Here is a 17391-nt window from a genome sequence, read left to right on the forward strand (position 1 = left end):
TGTTCCTAGTTCAGAATAACCAAAGGTGGTAAACCGTGGCTATCTCCATAAATGAGTTCACCTGAGACAACCAGCTGGGGAAATTGATGCTGTTGTAAATAATACATAGCCAATTTTATCCTTTATGGAGATATTCATTGCTTGTAGCTCAGGGACCCACTATAATTACATATCTCTTTCTGCCAGCTGTACCCCAGCCTCCTGCCCTATGGGTATGAAATCACCCCTCTGTCTGGCACCAGCATCAAGGCCATCAGTCTGAGACCTGGTACTAGGGAAGAAGGAGCCCAGGACAGCAGAGAAGGGGAAATAAAAGGCAAATGGGAGAATCTGTCAGCTGTATTACTGACAGCATCTTTTATAGAGGGTCATCCATCTTGGTCAGAAAGCCCCAGGAGTGGGGGCATGGGGTGAAAGGATGGAATCTGGAGATAGCAAGGATTGGGGAAATGGAGGCAAGAGGCCAGTCAGTCTTTATATTGCATGTTTACTGTGTGCTAGGCACCATGCTAAGTGTAGGGGATGGAAAAATATCAGTCAAAAATACAGACCCTGCCCCCAAGGAGTTTACAAGCTTCAGGAACAGAAGTCTCTCAGCCAGTCAGGAGTCACATCTCTGCAGGTAAGCAACATATGGTTGGTCCTTTAGGACAGTGGTATCAAACAAATAGAAATGAATACCTTCAGAAAGCCACAAATTATCTATGTTTTATTTTCATTTATTTTATGAAACTTCCCAATTACATTTAAATCTGGTTGGGGCAGTCCTTTGACACTTTTGTTTTAGGGCATTGTCAGTCCACCTGAGTTGGGGCCTATACTGGAGAGAAAAAGATAAAATCAGCATAATTCCGGAATTCAAGGAATTTTTCCACTTGGAGAAGCAAAGTTTGCTGTCCTGTAGTATACAAAAATAAGTACATTCATGGTTGATTTTTACTGACTTTATGTAGATAAATACAAAATAGAAAGTAACTTTAGGAGGAGGTAGGTATCCAGATGGTGTAATGTAGTACTTCTCAAACTTTTGGTTTCAGAACTCCTTTATAGTCTTGAAAATTATTTAGGACATCAAAAAGTTGGTTTTTTTTTAATGTGGGCTAGATTTATCAACATTGACCATACTAAAAATTAAAACCAAATTTTAAAAATATTCATTTTTGAGTAATAACAATAACAAACCCATTACATGTTATCCTAAGTAACATTTGAATGAAAATAACTATTTTCCAAAACAAAAAAAGATTTAATGAGAACAGCATTACATATTTTTGTAAGCCTCCAATGTCTAGCTTAAGAAAGACAGCTGGGTTCTCCTGTCTGCTTGTGTTTAATCTGCTGTGATATGTTGTTTTGATTGAAGTATATGGAGAAAATCCTGCCTCATACAGTTATATAATAGGAAAAGGGAGAAGTGTTTGAATAGACAAATAATGTCTTAATATTATTATGAAAATAGTTTTGACCTCCTAGGCTCACTAAATGGGCCTCAGATACCTTCAGGGGTCCTCAGAATCACCCTTTGAGAGTCCTGGTGGTGTAATGAATAAAATAATGTTAATTTGGAGTCAAGTGATATAGTGGATAGAGTGCCAGGTCTGAAGTCAGGAAGACTCATCTTCCTGAGTTCAAATCTGGCCTCTGATACTGACTTACATGTGTGACCCTGGGCAAGTCACCGTTTGCCTCAGTTTCCTCGTCTGTCAAATTAGCTAGAGAAAGAAGTAGCAAACCACTGTGGTACCTCTGCCAAGGAAGCCTCAAAAAGGGTTACAGAGAATGAGACGTGACTCAGTAACAACAAAAATACTTGAATCTTGCCTGAGGTGCTATATGTGAGACACTGGGCAAGTCCATTAGCCTCAGTTTCCTTATTTGTAAAATGGTGATAATAATTGCACCCTGTTCTCAGGGTTATCATGAGGATGAAATGAGTTTTAAAATATTTCCAGTGCTTTGTAAACCATAGAGTGCTACATGCATAACACCTATTATTATTTTAGGAGAGGAAAGGGAGGGGGGCTGGAAATCCAGAGGGAGGAGACAGTCACCTGTGCAAGTGATGAAATACTGTCTTTTAGGAACAGTCAGATACAAGTTTGTCCTGAACCTGGCTAATTGAAAGGGGAGGAAGGCAGAAAAGACCCTCTGGATGGTCCTACCTCTTATCACCCCACTTAGCTTCATTCTGGACCCAAAATAAAGAAAAGGGCTGCAGAGGCAAACATGCTATCCTAGTCTGGATAGGAGTAGGAAGCTGAAATCAGAATCCCAGGTCTGTCCTTGGATGCCCTGAGGTCTTGGGGTAAGACACAGCCTCTGCCTCCTAGATAAGGCCCCCCCCCCCCCCCTTCCCTAGTAGCAGAATATAATAGCCTGGGATTTTTAAGTGACTTATTTAAGGATCATACGTTACTCCCCCCTCCCCTGTAACATCCAAGAGTACATTCCAGCCTCTTCTCAGCATGACTTACCATTAAAAGGCTCTGGGACAGAGATCCCACTTAATCAGCATTTTCCAAAGCTTCCAAGGAGATTGGAAGGATGGATGAAATCAAGAGTGGAAAATGCTTGGAAGCTCATCCTGACCAAATGAGAAGCTCCCCTCCCCCTTTTTTGTATTCCCAGAATCCCGAAGCCCGTTTGGTTTCTAATTTCTGGAGGTGATGACTGGTTTCTGCTGGAAGAGCTAGGCAAAAGGACCAAGAAGGTCACCCATTTCACAGAGACAGAAACAGGTCCAAGGTCACACAAATACCAAGTAACAACCTTTGGAGGTAGTCCCAGGAGCTCTGGTTTCATATGCAGTGTTCTTTCCACCACTCCATCATGCTTTCTCCTTCCATATCTCCAGACAGCAAAATCTCCCTACTCCCAGCATCCCACTCACTAGACTGAGGGCGGAAAGGGCATCAGAACCAGCTGACCTGGCCTTCCCATGCTGTGAACAATTTAGAGGGAGTTAGGTGGTGTGCTAGTTAAGAGAACTGGAGTCACGTAAATCCAAGTTCAAATCCAGTCTCAGATACTTAGTAGCTGTGTGACCCTGGGCAAGTAATTTAATCTTAGACTCAGTTTCCTCCTCTGTAGATTGTAATAATAGTACATTTCACAGGATTGTTGTGAGGGTGAAGTGGGACAATATACGTACACTGCTTTGAAAACCTCATAATGCCATCTATTTATTATTATTACTGTCCCTTTCTTGAGGAAAATTGTCTTTTCTCCAAAGCTAATTCTATTATCTTTTGGACCTCTATCCCTTCCTCTGTCATCTACAGGACTGTGTTCCATTAAAGTTCCCTTTTCATTTGGCTCCTCTTATCTTTCCCTCTTTTCTTTTTTGTAAAGAAAATAATATCAATATAAAATAAATTTTAAAATATCAAAATTCATCTGGAAAAACAAAAGGTCCAGAATATCAAGGGAAGTAATGAAAAGAAATGCTAGGGAAGGTGGCCTAGCCCTACCAGATCTCAAATTGTATTGTAAAGCAGCAATCATCAAAACCACTTTGTACTGGCTAAGAAACAGAGAGGTAGACCAGTGGAATAGGTTAGGTACTCAAGACACAGTAATTAATGTATATAGTAATCTACTGTTTGATAAACCCAAAGACCCCAGCTTCTGGGATAAGAACTCATTATTTGACAAAAATTGCTGGGAAAACTGGATAACAGTGTGGCAGAAACTGGGCATACACTAATGTCTGACACTGTACACAAGAATAAAGTCCAAATGGATACATGATCTAGGTATAAAGATTGATACTATAAATAAATTAGGGGAGCAAGGAATAGTGTTATTTGTCAGATTTATGGAGAATGGAGAAATTTGTGACTCAACAAGAGATAGAGAACATTATAAATTACAAAATGGATAATTTTAATTACATTAAATTAAAAAGTTTTTGCACAAACAAACCTAATGCAACCAAGATTAGGATGGAAGCAGAAAACTGAAAAAGAATTTTTGCATCTAGTGTCTATGATAAAGGCCTTATTGCCAAAATATATAGAGAACTGAGTCAAATGTACAAGAATACAAGTCATTTCCCAGTTGATAAATGGTCAAAGGATATGAACAGGGAATTTTCAGAGGAAGAAATTAAAACTATCTATAATCATATGAAAAAATGCTCTAAATCACTATTGATTAGAGAGATGCAAATCAAAACAACTCTGAGGTACCGCATCACACCTATCAGGTTGTCTAACATGACAAAACAGGAAGATGATAAATGTTGGAGGAGATGTGGGAGAGTTGGAACACTAATTCATTGTTGTTGGAGCTGTGAGCTGATCCAACCATTCTGGAGAGCAATATGGAACTATGCCCAAAGGGCTACAAAAATGTATGTACGCTTTGCTCCAGCAATTATCCTTTCTGAGACTCTATCCCAAAGAGATCATAGAAGTGGGAAAAGGTCCCACATGTAAAAAAAAATATTTATAACAGCTCTCTTTGTGGTGGCCAAAAACTGGAAATCAAGGAGATGCCCATCAACTGAGGAATAACTGAACAAGTTGTGGTATATGAATGTAATGGAATGCTATTGTGCTATGAGAAACTATGAACAAGAAGACTTCAGAGAGGCTGGAAAGACCTACATGAACTGATGCTGACTGAAAGGAACAGAACCAGGAGAACTTTGTACACAGCAACAACCACAGTGTGTAAGGAATTTTTCTGGTAGACTTAGTACTGTCCAATGAACTCGAGGCAAAATTGTTATTCTCCACATCCAGAGAAAGAACCATGGAATTGGATCACAGATAGAAACAGGCCATTTTCTTTTATATTATGTTTTGTGTTATGGTTTCTCCAATTCATTTTAATTCTTCTGTGCCACATACATTTAATAGGAATGTACGTGTAGAATCTATATAAAATTGTATACCATCTCAAGGAGGAAGTGAGGAGGGAGGTGGAATGAGGAGGAGGAAGTGGAAAAAAAATCTAAGATATATGGAAGTGATTGTCAAACACTGAAAACATAAAATAATTCAATTTAAAAAAAGAATTTTTTAATCAATTATACAAAGAACCGATTTTTAATATTTAAAAAAAAATTAAAGTCCAAGTTCCTTCCCTCCTCTTTCCCCTCCTAGAGAAGGCAAAACAACTTGACATGTATTATACATGTGCATTCGTGCAAAACCTATTTCCATATTAGCCATGTTGCAAAAGAGAACATAGACCAAAAAAAAAAAAGAAAATTAAAGAAAGTTTAAAAAAAAGTATGCTTCAATCTGCATTGACTTCAGTTCTTTCTCTGGAAGTGGATGGCATTTTTTCATCATAAGCCCTTTGGAATTGTCTTGGATCATTGTATTGCTGAGAATAGCTAAGTGATTTATAATTGATCATTTTACAACATTGCTGTTATTATGTACAATGATTTCCCTCTTTTCTAATCAAATATATGCTTAACTCCTTAGCTCAAAAACTCTCGATAGATTCCTTTTCCATATTATCTTCTACAAGTTTCTCCATACTTCAATCAACTAATAAGTCAGTTAATCAACAAACATTCAATCACCTACCTGGCGAAATAAAGCATAATATTTCAAGGGAAAAAATGAAATAGGATTTCAAGCTTTCTTAAGGAGACCAGAATTGAACATAAAATTTGATCTCCAACTTCAAGACCTAAGAGAAGCCTAAAAAGGCAAAAATGGAAAAGAAAACATAAGGGATTCAATGGAGCTGAATTGTTTACATCCCTATATGGGAAGATGACACTTGTGATTCTTAAAAATTTTGCCATTAATAGTACAGCTAGAAAGAACATACATAGAGGGTGGGGATATAAGGTGAATTGGAGGGAATGATATTTTTTAAAAAGGATGAGAAGGAGGAGTACACTGGGTGCAGAAGGGAGAGGTAGAATGAGGCTCAAAAAATGGAAGGGTGGGTGATGAGCATTGCTTGAACCTTACTCTCATCAGTATTGGCTCAAAGAGGGAATAATATACACAATCCATTGAATATCAGTAAGAAAACTATCTTACTGGACAGGAAATTAAGAAGGGAGGAGATTAAGTAAAGGGGAGGAGAAGACACTAACAGAATAGAGGGCAGAGGGGGAGGTAGGCAGTAGACAGAAGCAAAATACTATTGAGGAGGGAAGGGGGAAAGGAGAGAGGACCAATAAGGAAAAACAGGATGAAGGGAAATACACAGTAATCATAACTGTGAGTGTGAATGGGGTGAACTCTCCCATAAAATGGAAGCATACAGCAAAGTATCAAAAATATGTTGTTTTCAAGAAACACACTTGAAGCAGAGAGACAGAGTAAAGGGAAGGAGCTGGAGCAGAATCTGTTATGCTTTAGCTGAGGTTAAAAAACAGCAGGGATAGTGATCCTGATCTCAGACAAAGCTAAAGCAAAAATTGACCAAATTAAAAGGGATAAGGAAGGAAACTACATCTTGCTAAAAGGTACCATAGGCAATGAAGTAATATCAATATGGGACATACGTGCACCAAGTGGTATAGCATCCATATTCTTAAAGGAGAAGTGAGTTACAAGCTCATGACCCAGCAAGAAATAGAGAGCATTATGAAATGTAAAGTTCATACTTTTGATTATATTTAATTAAATGTAAATTTAATTTTAATTAATTTAATATTAAATATAAATTTAATTAAATATAAATAAATATAAATTTAATTTAAAAGCTTTTGAACAAACAAAACCAATGCAACCAAGATTAGAAGTATCTCTGATAAAGGCCTCAGGTCTCAAATATATAGAGAAGAGAATCAATTTATAAGAATATCAGCCATTCCTCAATTAATAAATGGTCAAAGGATATGAACAGGCAGTTCATATGAACGGACAAGGAAATCAAAGCTGGACAAGGAAATCAAAGCTATCTGTAGGTATATTGTGTTCATTCTTTGTTACCGAAGAAGACCATGCCATCAGAGAAATGACGACATGACTTGCACTTGACTTTGTTTTGAGTGAGGGAGGGCTGTGCAGGTCACCAGCCTCACTTCTCCTCCAGAGCCATCTGAATTCAGTGACCAGATATTCATCAGGATGACAGGAGATGGCCCAAGATGCACTGGGAGACCTTGGGCCCTTTAGGCCAAGGTCTTTGCAGGCACTTACTCAGGGTGAGGCATGCCCATTCGTTGAACAGGCCTGTTTAAGAAGTAGCCAGGGCATGGCCCCTTTAATGAGGTCAAGAAAAAAAGACATCAGGTTGGGTGGGAAACAACAACAGTTACTATTGATAATCACTCTCAAGCTAGGAGGGTCCAGAGGAGCCCTCAGGCAGGGCCCCAATGGAGTCCCAGTTTCAGAGTGCAGTAGGTTGAAGGTTTTATAGGTATATAAAGAAATGCTCTAAATCACTTTTGATTGGAGAAATGAAAATTAAAACGACTCTGAGGTACCGCCTCACGCTTACCAGATTGGCTAACATGACAAAAAAAGGAAACCGAAAAATGTTGAAGAATACTTCCAGAGGACAAATATGGCCTCAGACACTTACTTGCTGTGTGACCCTGGGCAAGTCACTTAACCCTGTTTGCCTCAGTTTCTTCATCTGTCATGAGCTGGAGAAGGACATGGCAAAGTACCGCAGTGTCTGCCAAGGAAAACCCCAAAAGGAGCCACAGAAAGTTGTAAACAACTGAAACAATTGAACAACAGAAAAGAGAAGACCTGTTTGTTGATAAAGTATTGAGAATAGCAAGCAAACTAGTTGGACTGGAACATAGGACTTTGCAAGCCAAACCAAAGGGTTTGCATTTTCTTCTAGAGGCAAGACGAAGCCATTGGAGTTTCTTCCCCCCCCCCCCCCTTTTTTTTTTGGAGTTTCTTGAGCAGAGCAGTGACATGGTCAGATCTGTAATTTGGGAAATTTATTTGCAATTAAATTTAAACTATCTATTTTCAAAAATATCAGACAATAAGGGTAAGAGAACTAAGAAGAGAAAATGAATAACCAGATTTGTACATAAGGTCTTACTCTTCCTTTGGGCTCTCCGTACTCCTTTTAGTGGAAAACCCAGCTGACTAGTCAATCCCAGGTCGTCTCTAGAAGAATTTACTACCTCCATTCTGTAAAAACAATAATGATACCAATTTAGGTTGATACAGCAGAGCCTTAAGATTTACAAAGCATTTTCCTCCAGCATCCCTTCAAGGTAGGTCATGGAATTTTTACTAAGGCTATTTTTACTTAGGAGACAGAGATAAGATAGGTAGTGAAGCCAGCTTTCCCAGTCTACAAGCAGTAATTAAACACTGTGTGGTAGGCCCAGTTCTATGGGCTACAAAGGCAGAAACAATCCCTACCCTCAAGGGGCTCACCATTTAGTGGGGAACACAATATTACTCTAAATAGCTGAAGGAAAGTGGTTTCTGAGAGAAGGTGCTAGCTTTGGGGGCGGACCAGGAAAGGCCTCCTATTGGAGGTGAATTTTAAAGTTAGCCCTGGGGGCTAAGAGGCAGAGATTGGGATGGTGATCCTTTCAGATTTGGGGAAGAGCCAGTCCAGGGCACAGGAACTAGGATATTAGGAGAGTCTCCTCTGAGAAACAGGTCAGTATTGTTGAATTTTAAGTATGGATGGGAGTAAAATATAAGAAGACTGAAAAGGGGATGGGGGGAGGGACAGGTGGTAAGGGGCTTTAATGTCAAGGATTTTATGTCCCAGAGGTAATAGGGAGCCATTGGAGATCACTGAATGGTGGGATGACTTGGTCAAACCTGTGCTTTAGAAAAAATCACTCTGGCATCTGAGTAGAGGATTGATAGGATGGGGCTAGAGAACAAATTAGAAGGCTATTGTGGTACTCGTGGTATGATGTGATAAGAGCTTTACCTAGGAAGCATTGGACAAGAATAGGAGAGATAGTGTAGTGGTAGACAAGACTTGGCAATAGATTTGGCATATGGGGTGAGTTCAAGAGAGGTAATAAGGACCAATTTTGGGAGCCTATGTATTTGGGAGGATGGTGATAGTGCCTTCTACACTAATACTAATAAAGTTCAGAACGGGGAGACAGTTTGTTGGGGTGGGTGGGGGGAGAGAAGAGAAAAAGTTCTGTTGTGAACGTATTGAGTTTGACATTCAACTTTCCACCTCTTGTTCATACTAGTTTTGCTGCTGGAAAATGTGGCAGTCACTCTGTGGCTCCATTCACAATCCCTGTGACTCCCCCAGACCAAACCCCCTTTTCATAACTCCACTCCCCTATATGTGTTGAATATGGGCAGGGACTGACCATGTTTGTTTTTGCAGTACTCAGCATACAAGTTGCTTGATAAATGCATATTCATTGGTTCAATCATTCAATTCATTCATTTATTCATTCTTTTCTTGGGTTCTATGGTGTAAAGCAGGGCTAGGTTTCCTGACTCCAAACCCTCACCCCACAGTGGGTGGAATATAAGAGCTAGGGCCATGCTCCCAAAGGCCCACAGTAGAAGCTGGGTAGGATTAGGGTTTACTGACTTCCACGGCTCTGGGCTTCTCTTAAGGAAAATGATGTGATTTATATGACTTCACCACTGGTGGGGAAAAGCGGGTGATTCATAAATATGTATTGGGAAATATTTAGTAAATAACTCGAAATAATAAAAATATGTCAGAGTAAACAACAGCTATAAATATGTCACTTGGAAGAGGAATTAGTGCTTTATTACCACAAAATGCCTATTGCCTTATGGGATAGAATTACAGATTACTTGCACAATGGATGCATTATCGAGTTCCTCTGAAGAAAGACACCAATAAAAAAGAATAACAGCATTGATGGTTACAACTAATTTGGGGAAGGGAAGGTATCTGGAGAAATGCAGTTCTGAGACCTCTCAGAAGAGGTGATATGTAAATGGATTAGATGCATTCCAGTGATTTAGCTACTTACTATATAGTCATGGGATGCAGAGTTAATGATTTCCCCTGAATAGCACCATTAAGAAAAGGTACAATCATTGGGTCCAATGGGTGAGGTAAACACACCCTTTCTTGGAAAGAAGTCAGGTTCTTAGGTAAGCAGTTTTTTCCAGGAAGACCATCTGATGACTGGTCTTCTGCCAGGCCAGTGTAGTGAACCTGTTATTTTTTCTGGAATTTTAGGTAATGTTCAGGGGGAGGGAGATTTAGTGAGAGACTAGTGGTCCTTATTTTCTTTACCCAACTGGGTAGGTAGGAAATGAATATTAGTTCATCTCAGTAATGAGAGAATGAAAGTTTGGAATCTCCTAGACTAGTGGCTACAGGTGGGCGTGGGGAGAAAATACTTGTACAGAACCCTGAGGGAAGGAAGCTGAATGGGGTAGAGATTGCCTCAGGGGTGGGTGGTGAGTGGGACACAATTACAAAAAACAGCTAGGCGGGAGAAGGTGGGATGTGTTGAATTCCGGTATGGCGCCCTTTTAATCAACATTTATTGCTTTAATAATTATTTGAACTTTCCAATAGTTTTGAGCACAGAATAACTCTGGGGGGTGTAGATGAGTAAACTGAGGCATGAAAATTAACTAGCTAGAAGGGAGGGTTCAGTTTTGTGTATGTATGGTTAAGGTTCTGCTTAATTCAGGAAATCTCCCATCTCTTTGGGATCCTACACCCCAGTTCTATCTTTTGAAATACAACCCATTCTTCACAGTCCAATGGTCACCTCCATGGTCACCTCTCCAGGAAACCCTTTCTGCTCCAATGAAGGTGGGGTGATTGATGTCACCCTCCCCTGAAATGCATAGCATTTTGTAAGCACTACTCCCAACACTGACCACATCTACCTGGTGTTTATATTTGTATACAGAGCATCTACCCTGCTGCTCACTGAAGGCAGGATCTGTAGCTTATTTCTTTTTGTGTCCTCTACAATGCTTTGCATCAGTGAATATTTAATAAATGATTGTTGGTTTTCAAGAATAGGAAATAAGGGAGTGTGTATGGGTTAATGCAATGAGGATGATGTTCAATCATTTTTCAGTTGTGAACCCATTTGGGGTCTTCTTGGCAAAAATACTGGAGTGGTTTGCCATTTCCTTCTCCAGGTCATTTTTCAGATGGGGAAACTGAAGGAAGCAGGATTAAGTGACTTGCTCACGGTCACACAACAGTAAGTGTTTGAGGCCGGATTTAAAGTCAGGAAGTCCCAGCACTCTATGCACTGTGCTATCTAGCTGCCCCAATGGGTTAATGCAAACTCATTCTTATTACTAGGTCATTTTTTTTCTGAGTGCATGTCCAGCGGTTAGTGGATCAGTAGTATCAACTTCAGAATGAAGATCAGAACATGGGTGTTTGCAATGAAATACTACAAAAAGAGAAGTCTATAGATGAGTCCCTAGGAATTTATCAGTCATTCAGGAAGCCTCTTAAGTCCCTATTATGTGCCAGACACTATGATAGGCTCTAGGAATATAAAGAAAAAATAAGATAATCCCTGCCCTCAAGGACTTAACATTCTATCAGGGGAGAGAACTTGTGCATATAAAAGTGTAAAGTAATTTTGTTGAGGGGAAGGCACTAAAATTAGTCAGGAACCACCTTTTGCCTTTCTTTGGATCTCTAGTGCTTAGCAAGGTGCCTGGCATATACTATACTAGGTGCTTAATAAATGCTTATTGCTGACTGACTAGCACCAGTGGGTGTGTAAATCATACTTGGTCAGGAAGCTAGGAGTTTTAAAAGGCAAAGGTAGCAAACCCAAGGTATGGTGGACAATCTATACAAAGGCATGGAGACTGGAGATGTATTATTGAATGTGAAAACCAGCAAGATCTACTGGAAAGTAGAATGAGGGAAAGGGAGTAAAGTATAAATAGGGCTAAAAATAGAGGTCAGAGCTTGGTTTTGAAGGACTTTAAATACCAAGCAGAGGAGTCTTTGATTATTTGATTGTATAACTAATAGGGAGTCCCTGGAGCTTATTAAGTAGGAGAGTGACTTGGTTGGGTATGTGCTTTTAGGAATTTTTTTTTTTCTGTCATTCAAGTAGATGATGACCTGGAAAGGAGAGAGACTTGAGAAAGGAAGGCTGATTAGGAGGGTATTCCAATGGGTGAGAGGTGATGAAGACTAGAATTGGAGAGGAAGATTTGAGAGGTGTTGCAGAGGTAAAATGGATAAAACTTGACATCTGATTGGATGTGGAGGGTGGAAGACAAAAATTCTGCACTGTGGGCACAGACTTGCCAGAAACAATTTTCATTAATTTATCATTGTTCTAGTCCAGGAATTGTTCTGTCTGGAAAGAGGAATGTCCATAATAATGGAGTGCCTTCTTGCCTTTAGACATGTCCCTAACAGGCATGTTGTTGTTTCAGTCATGTCTGACTCTTGGTGATGCCATTTGGGGTTTTCTTGGCAAAGATAATGGAGTGGTTTGCCATTCCCTTCTCCATCCCATTTTACAGATGAGGAAACAGAGGCAAACAGGGTTAAATGACTTGCCCAGGGTTAGTCAGTATCTGAGGTTGAATTTGAATTCTAGTTTTCCTGACCCCAGGCCTGGAGCTCTATCCACAGTACTACCTATTTGTCCAATCAGGCATGCTGGGAGGCAGCTAGTTGGCATAGTATATAAATAAAGAGCATGGGACTTGGAATCAGAAAGACCTGGGTTCAAATTCAGCATCAGACATTTACTGTGTGCACCCTGAGTGAGTTACTTCTCTTTGTCTCAATTTCGTCATCTATAAAATGGGAATAATAATAGAACTTTAGCTCACAGAGTTATTGTGGAGATCAAATGAGTTAACATATGTAAAACCCCATGTAAATCTTATATAAATACTAGCTATTATTTATTAGCACAAGATATTTTAAAAGTAGCATTTATGGAAATCTAGAACAAGGAAAATTCACATTATGATGAAACATAGTCACAACATTCAGGGTAAGGTACTATTTAACATTTTGCTTCATTACACTGTATAATTGTCCCTTAATCTTTCCTACACACCCTTATGGAGTCATTTTCCTAAAACTTCTCATTCTCTCTATGACCACTTCCCTCTGGCTCTTTACTCCAAGCTAGTCAAGGGTGAACTGAAGTAATAAAAAAGACCTCCTTCCTCTGATCAATACCCTAATACATTCAGAAATGGGGAGAGAAAGGTCTGCTTTTACTTAGGTCATTACTCTAATCCCTTCTGATGATGGAGAAGGCTATGATTGGAACTAGAGAAGTATCCATATTTCCTTTTCAAACAGTGGTTACCACCTTTGATCCATTGGGAGAGGGCCAAGGGGTGCCTAATCTATGATTATTGATGTTTTACACATGTTCCTAAATGAAAGAGAATGTGCTTAAGAAAAAGAGGGCATGGTTTCCTGATCACTTTAAGTACTGATAAAGTTTCCTTCAGGTAAGTTTGGAAGGAGTGTGTTAGCCTGAGAAATATTTCTTAGCCTTTTAAACTGAAACTGAAAAAAGATCTTGATAAGGTTCCAAAGACAGGTGAGGAGTTGAGGTTGGGAACCAAGGTGCCAAAGAGAATGATGGTGCTCTGAATAGAAGTAGGAATGTTCAGAAAAGAGATGGGTTTCAGAGATACTGTGAACTCAGGGTGCCTATAGGACATCCATCTGGAAGTGTCCAAAGCAGTTGGGTGCTGTGGGATTAGGGCTCAGGAGAGAGAAGAGGGTTGGATATGTATGTCATCAAATCAAATCAAATTAAGCACCTACCATGTGCCAGTATTGTGCTAAATGTGGGACTATGAAGAAAGGCAAAGGATAGATAGTTCTTTCAAAGAGGTCACAGTCTAATAGGGGAAACCTCCCATGAAAACAACTATGTTCAAACAAGATGTAGACAGGCTAACTTGTTTCAGTCCACAGAATGAAGACATTGGCATTAAGGGAGACTGAGAGAGGCTTTTTTGGTAGAAGGTAGGATTTAAGCTGGGACTTGGGGGAAGCCAGGAGGCACAGATGAGGATGGAGGGTAAAAAGACCTGGAGTTGGAGTGTCTTGTTTGAAGGAACAGCAAAGGAAGGGTAGTGTCACTGGACTGCTATGTGCTATTGGGGTAAGATGTAAAAAGACTGAAAAGGTAGAAGGGGACCAGGTTATGAAGGGCTTTGACCTCCAAACAGAGGATTTGATATGTGATTTGGGAAATGATAGGGAGGCACTGGAATGTATTGGGGACGGGGGTGGGGCTGCTGTGGTAACACTTTAGGAAGATCAATTTGACAACTGAGTGGAAGAGAGGCCAGGAGTAGGGAGAGACTTGAGGCAGGCAGACCTAGCAAGAGGCTATTATAATAATCCAGGTATGAAGTGATGAGGGGTCCTGCACCAGAGTGAGGATGCTTTTAGAGGAGAGAAGGGGAAGTATTTGAGAGATGTCACAAACGTAAAACTGACAGGCCTTGGCAAAAGTTGGACATTGGTGATGGTAGGTGAGGGAAGAGAAAATGAAGGATTGAGAATGAAGTAGTTTTGAGGCTGGTGATGCCCTTGACAGTGATAGGGAAATTAGGAAGTGGGGAGAGATTTTAGAGAAAGAAAAAGGAAAAAAAGTTCTTTTTTAACTAAGTTGTGTTTGAGATATCTATGGTACATGTGGTACAAATGTCCATTAGAATTATCTCTTAACTCCAATATTCAATAGTTGGAAGAGAGGTTAGGGCTACATAACTATGTCTGAGAGTTGGCAGAACGGAGATGATATCAGTAAAATCAGTAAGTGAATAGTAAGGGAGAACAAAAGGGGTAAATAGTAAATAGTAAGGGAGAACAAAAGGGGTCCCAGGACAGAAAACATCATTCCTGGGATTGAAGATCCAGCAGAGGGGACTGAGAAGGATCATTTTAAAAGGTGGGAGGAACCAGATAAAGTATTATCATGGAAACCTAGAGAAAAGAAACTTCAAAAACATACTCCCTGCCCTCAAGGAGCTCACCTCTAATGGGGAGGTTACATGTGAAGAAATGTGGACAAACAAGATAAAGATGGAATAAATGGGAAATAATCAACACAAGGGAAGATTAAGACTAAGAAGGGACTGGGAAAGGCGTTTTCCAGAAGGTGGGACTTTAGCTAAGACTTGAAGGAAACCATGGAAGCCAAGAAGTGGAGTTGGAGGGATAAATTTCCAGGCATGGAGCAGTCAGTGAAAATGTCCAAAGTTGGGAGATGAGGAGAGTAAGCAGAGGCAATGAGTAGACTGACAGCTTTATATCTATGGATTCCCTGTTTTCAAGTGTAGTTGTAGTTATGAAATGGTACTTTACAGGCTTACCTATAATTATATTCATGCATAATTATGCCAGATAGATGGATGACAGATAAATATTTATGTGCCAGGCAGAGTTCTAAACGCTGGGGATGGGATACCTGCCTTCCAGGAATTTAAGCTTACCTTCTAGGGAAGGACACCATACATGGAGGGAGCTGGGAAGGACAAGTTCGGGGAGTTAAGGACTGAGCTAGGCTTTTAAGCGAGCATGGTGCTTTCTCAAATGGAGGTTTGGGGAAGGACTCGGCCATCAGAGGAAGAGGAGGCTATGGGGCTGAAGGCATTTCCTGGGTAACATTACTGGAGTGGAGGTGTGCTGACCTCTTGCTTTCAGAGATGCCGAACTCAAGGCTATTTGGTTAGCAGCAGTAAGGGTCTATCTATGAATCCATGTTGCTCTGTATATATGTGTCTGTCTATAGATATATATCTATCTCTATTTTTATCTACCTATCTCTATCTGTATTTCTATCTATCATTTACCTGTCTGTCTGTCTGTCTCTATACTTCTCTCCCAGGGCTGCGATATAAAACCTCAGATTTGGGAGTGACCCCCGGGTCATGTGGTCCAGGTCCCTCCGCGATGCTGGAATTCTCTGTGACAGCCCTTCGGACGCCGGTAACCCTGCTGGCTGTGTTCTCCGGGGGCGCCTGTCCAGGTGGCGATGCCCGCGCAGCCCATCCCTGCCCCTCTGGGGCCGCGGCCGCCAGTCTAGGCCCGAGCGGGAGCCTCTCCGCCGGGTCAGGGGCTTCGTCCTGGGCCCCGGCCGGATCGCACGCAGCGGTCTGTACGCGGTCCCGGGACTGTCGGCTCCTCGAGGCCAGGCGCAGTTGGTGCTTTTCTTTCCCCCCAGAGATGGACACGACATCGTTGGCGCTGCCCCAGATGCCCGGAGCCTGGCCTCCGGCGGCCCTGCTCCTTCTGGGCTTCGACCCCGCTCTCCCGCATCCGGGCTTCTCCGGAGGATCGCGCACCCGGTGCCCTGGATTTCTCGGGTCCTCTTCGGACCGTTAGGGGGAGCGCGCGCTCCGCGGCGCCTCTCTAGCTGCCCGCCTGGCTCCCGCGAGGCTCGATGGTGCTGCCTGGGAGAACCGCGGCGGCGGGCGGCGCCCTGGCGAGGAGCGCCCCAGGAGGGGCGGGGCCACGCGGCGGGGCGGGGCGTGCGCGGAGAGGCGGGGCTGCGCCTGGCCGGGGAGGAGACTTCCTGGGGCCGCCGGGGAGGATGTCGCGGCCGCCCCCCTCGGCCCCTCAGCCCCCGAGACGCCGCCGCCGCCGCGGCGCTTGAAGCGACCCTTCCCGGGCCGGGACGCGGAAGCCGGGCCCCCGCCTCCGCGCGGGAGGTGCTGGGGACGGTGGCAGGTGAGGCGGGGACCCGGGGGAGGGGGCTCTCCTCTCCCCCACTCAGCCCTGCGCCCCTCCCCCACCTCCCCTTTGGCCCCGGTCCCCCACCCCGCGGGAGACCCCGCGTAGCGGGGGCTGACCCTCGGAACGGCGGCTGGGTCTGGAGCCGGAGGAGCTGGGTTCGAAGCCTGCCTCCGCTGGCCGCCTCCCCATGTGACCTTGAGCTAGTCGTTTGCCCGCGCTCTGCCTCAGTTTACCCTCGCTACAATAGCCGCGTTCGGACGGGCGTTTCGACACAGCGCCCTGCCCAGCCCAGACTCATGCAGACCTCCTCCTGCGCAGGATTCCAGGGGTCTAATGGGAATCGTGGTAGCCAACATGCCTGTAGCCCTACTATGGGCCAGCCGCTGTGTTCAGCATTTTAAATAGGAGCTAACCTCCTAATACCGCGCTTACTGTGTGCCAGGCGCTGTGCCGAGCGTTAGAACGAGGATCTCACTGAAGCCTCCCATTGTCACCATCCCCATTTGGTAGATGGGGAAACTGAGGCACACGAAGGTGCAGTGACTTGTCCGGGAACACCCAGCTAGGAAGGGCCTCTCCATCCCTGCTGCCCTCTTGGGCAGCCACGTGCTGGAGCAGCTCAGAGAGCCCTGCGTTTAGAGTCCGTGGGACCAGCACCCGGATCGCAGTCTTGCCCTTTACTCTTGGGGTGACCTGGGCCAAGTCATACCTTTGCAGGAGTTCTTGATGATGGGGATCCCTTAGTCCATGACTTCCAAGGTCCTTTCCATCTCTAAATGAGGCATCTTGTGT

The 17391-nt window shown here is 42.6% G+C and overlaps 2 protein-coding genes across 2 annotated transcripts in view; one reads left to right on the plus strand and one right to left on the minus strand.

The window, feature by feature from the left end:
- Window positions 1-686: 686 nt before the first annotated feature.
- Window positions 687-16955, minus strand: LOC140523007 (uncharacterized). The gene is made up of 5 exons (XM_072638117.1): window positions 16833-16955; window positions 15717-16735; window positions 7990-8081; window positions 7510-7605; window positions 687-820 (listed from the first exon to the last, which is right to left on the minus strand). Exons 1-4 carry the CDS (start codon window positions 16953-16955, stop codon window positions 7532-7534), a joined length of 1308 nt encoding a protein of 435 aa, XP_072494218.1. The 3' UTR covers window positions 687-820; window positions 7510-7531.
- Window positions 16409-17391, plus strand: part of RFFL (ring finger and FYVE like domain containing E3 ubiquitin protein ligase) — a 63986-nt gene continuing 63003 nt past the window's right edge. The window contains exon 1 of the mRNA XM_072644937.1: window positions 16409-16593. The gene's annotated coding sequence lies outside the window, so the exon portion shown is untranslated. The remainder of the gene's footprint in view (window positions 16594-17391) is intronic.

This window comes from Notamacropus eugenii, chromosome 2 (assembly GCF_028372415.1).
Source record: "Notamacropus eugenii isolate mMacEug1 chromosome 2, mMacEug1.pri_v2, whole genome shotgun sequence".
NCBI classification, from domain to species: Eukaryota; Metazoa; Chordata; class Mammalia; order Diprotodontia; family Macropodidae; genus Notamacropus; species Notamacropus eugenii.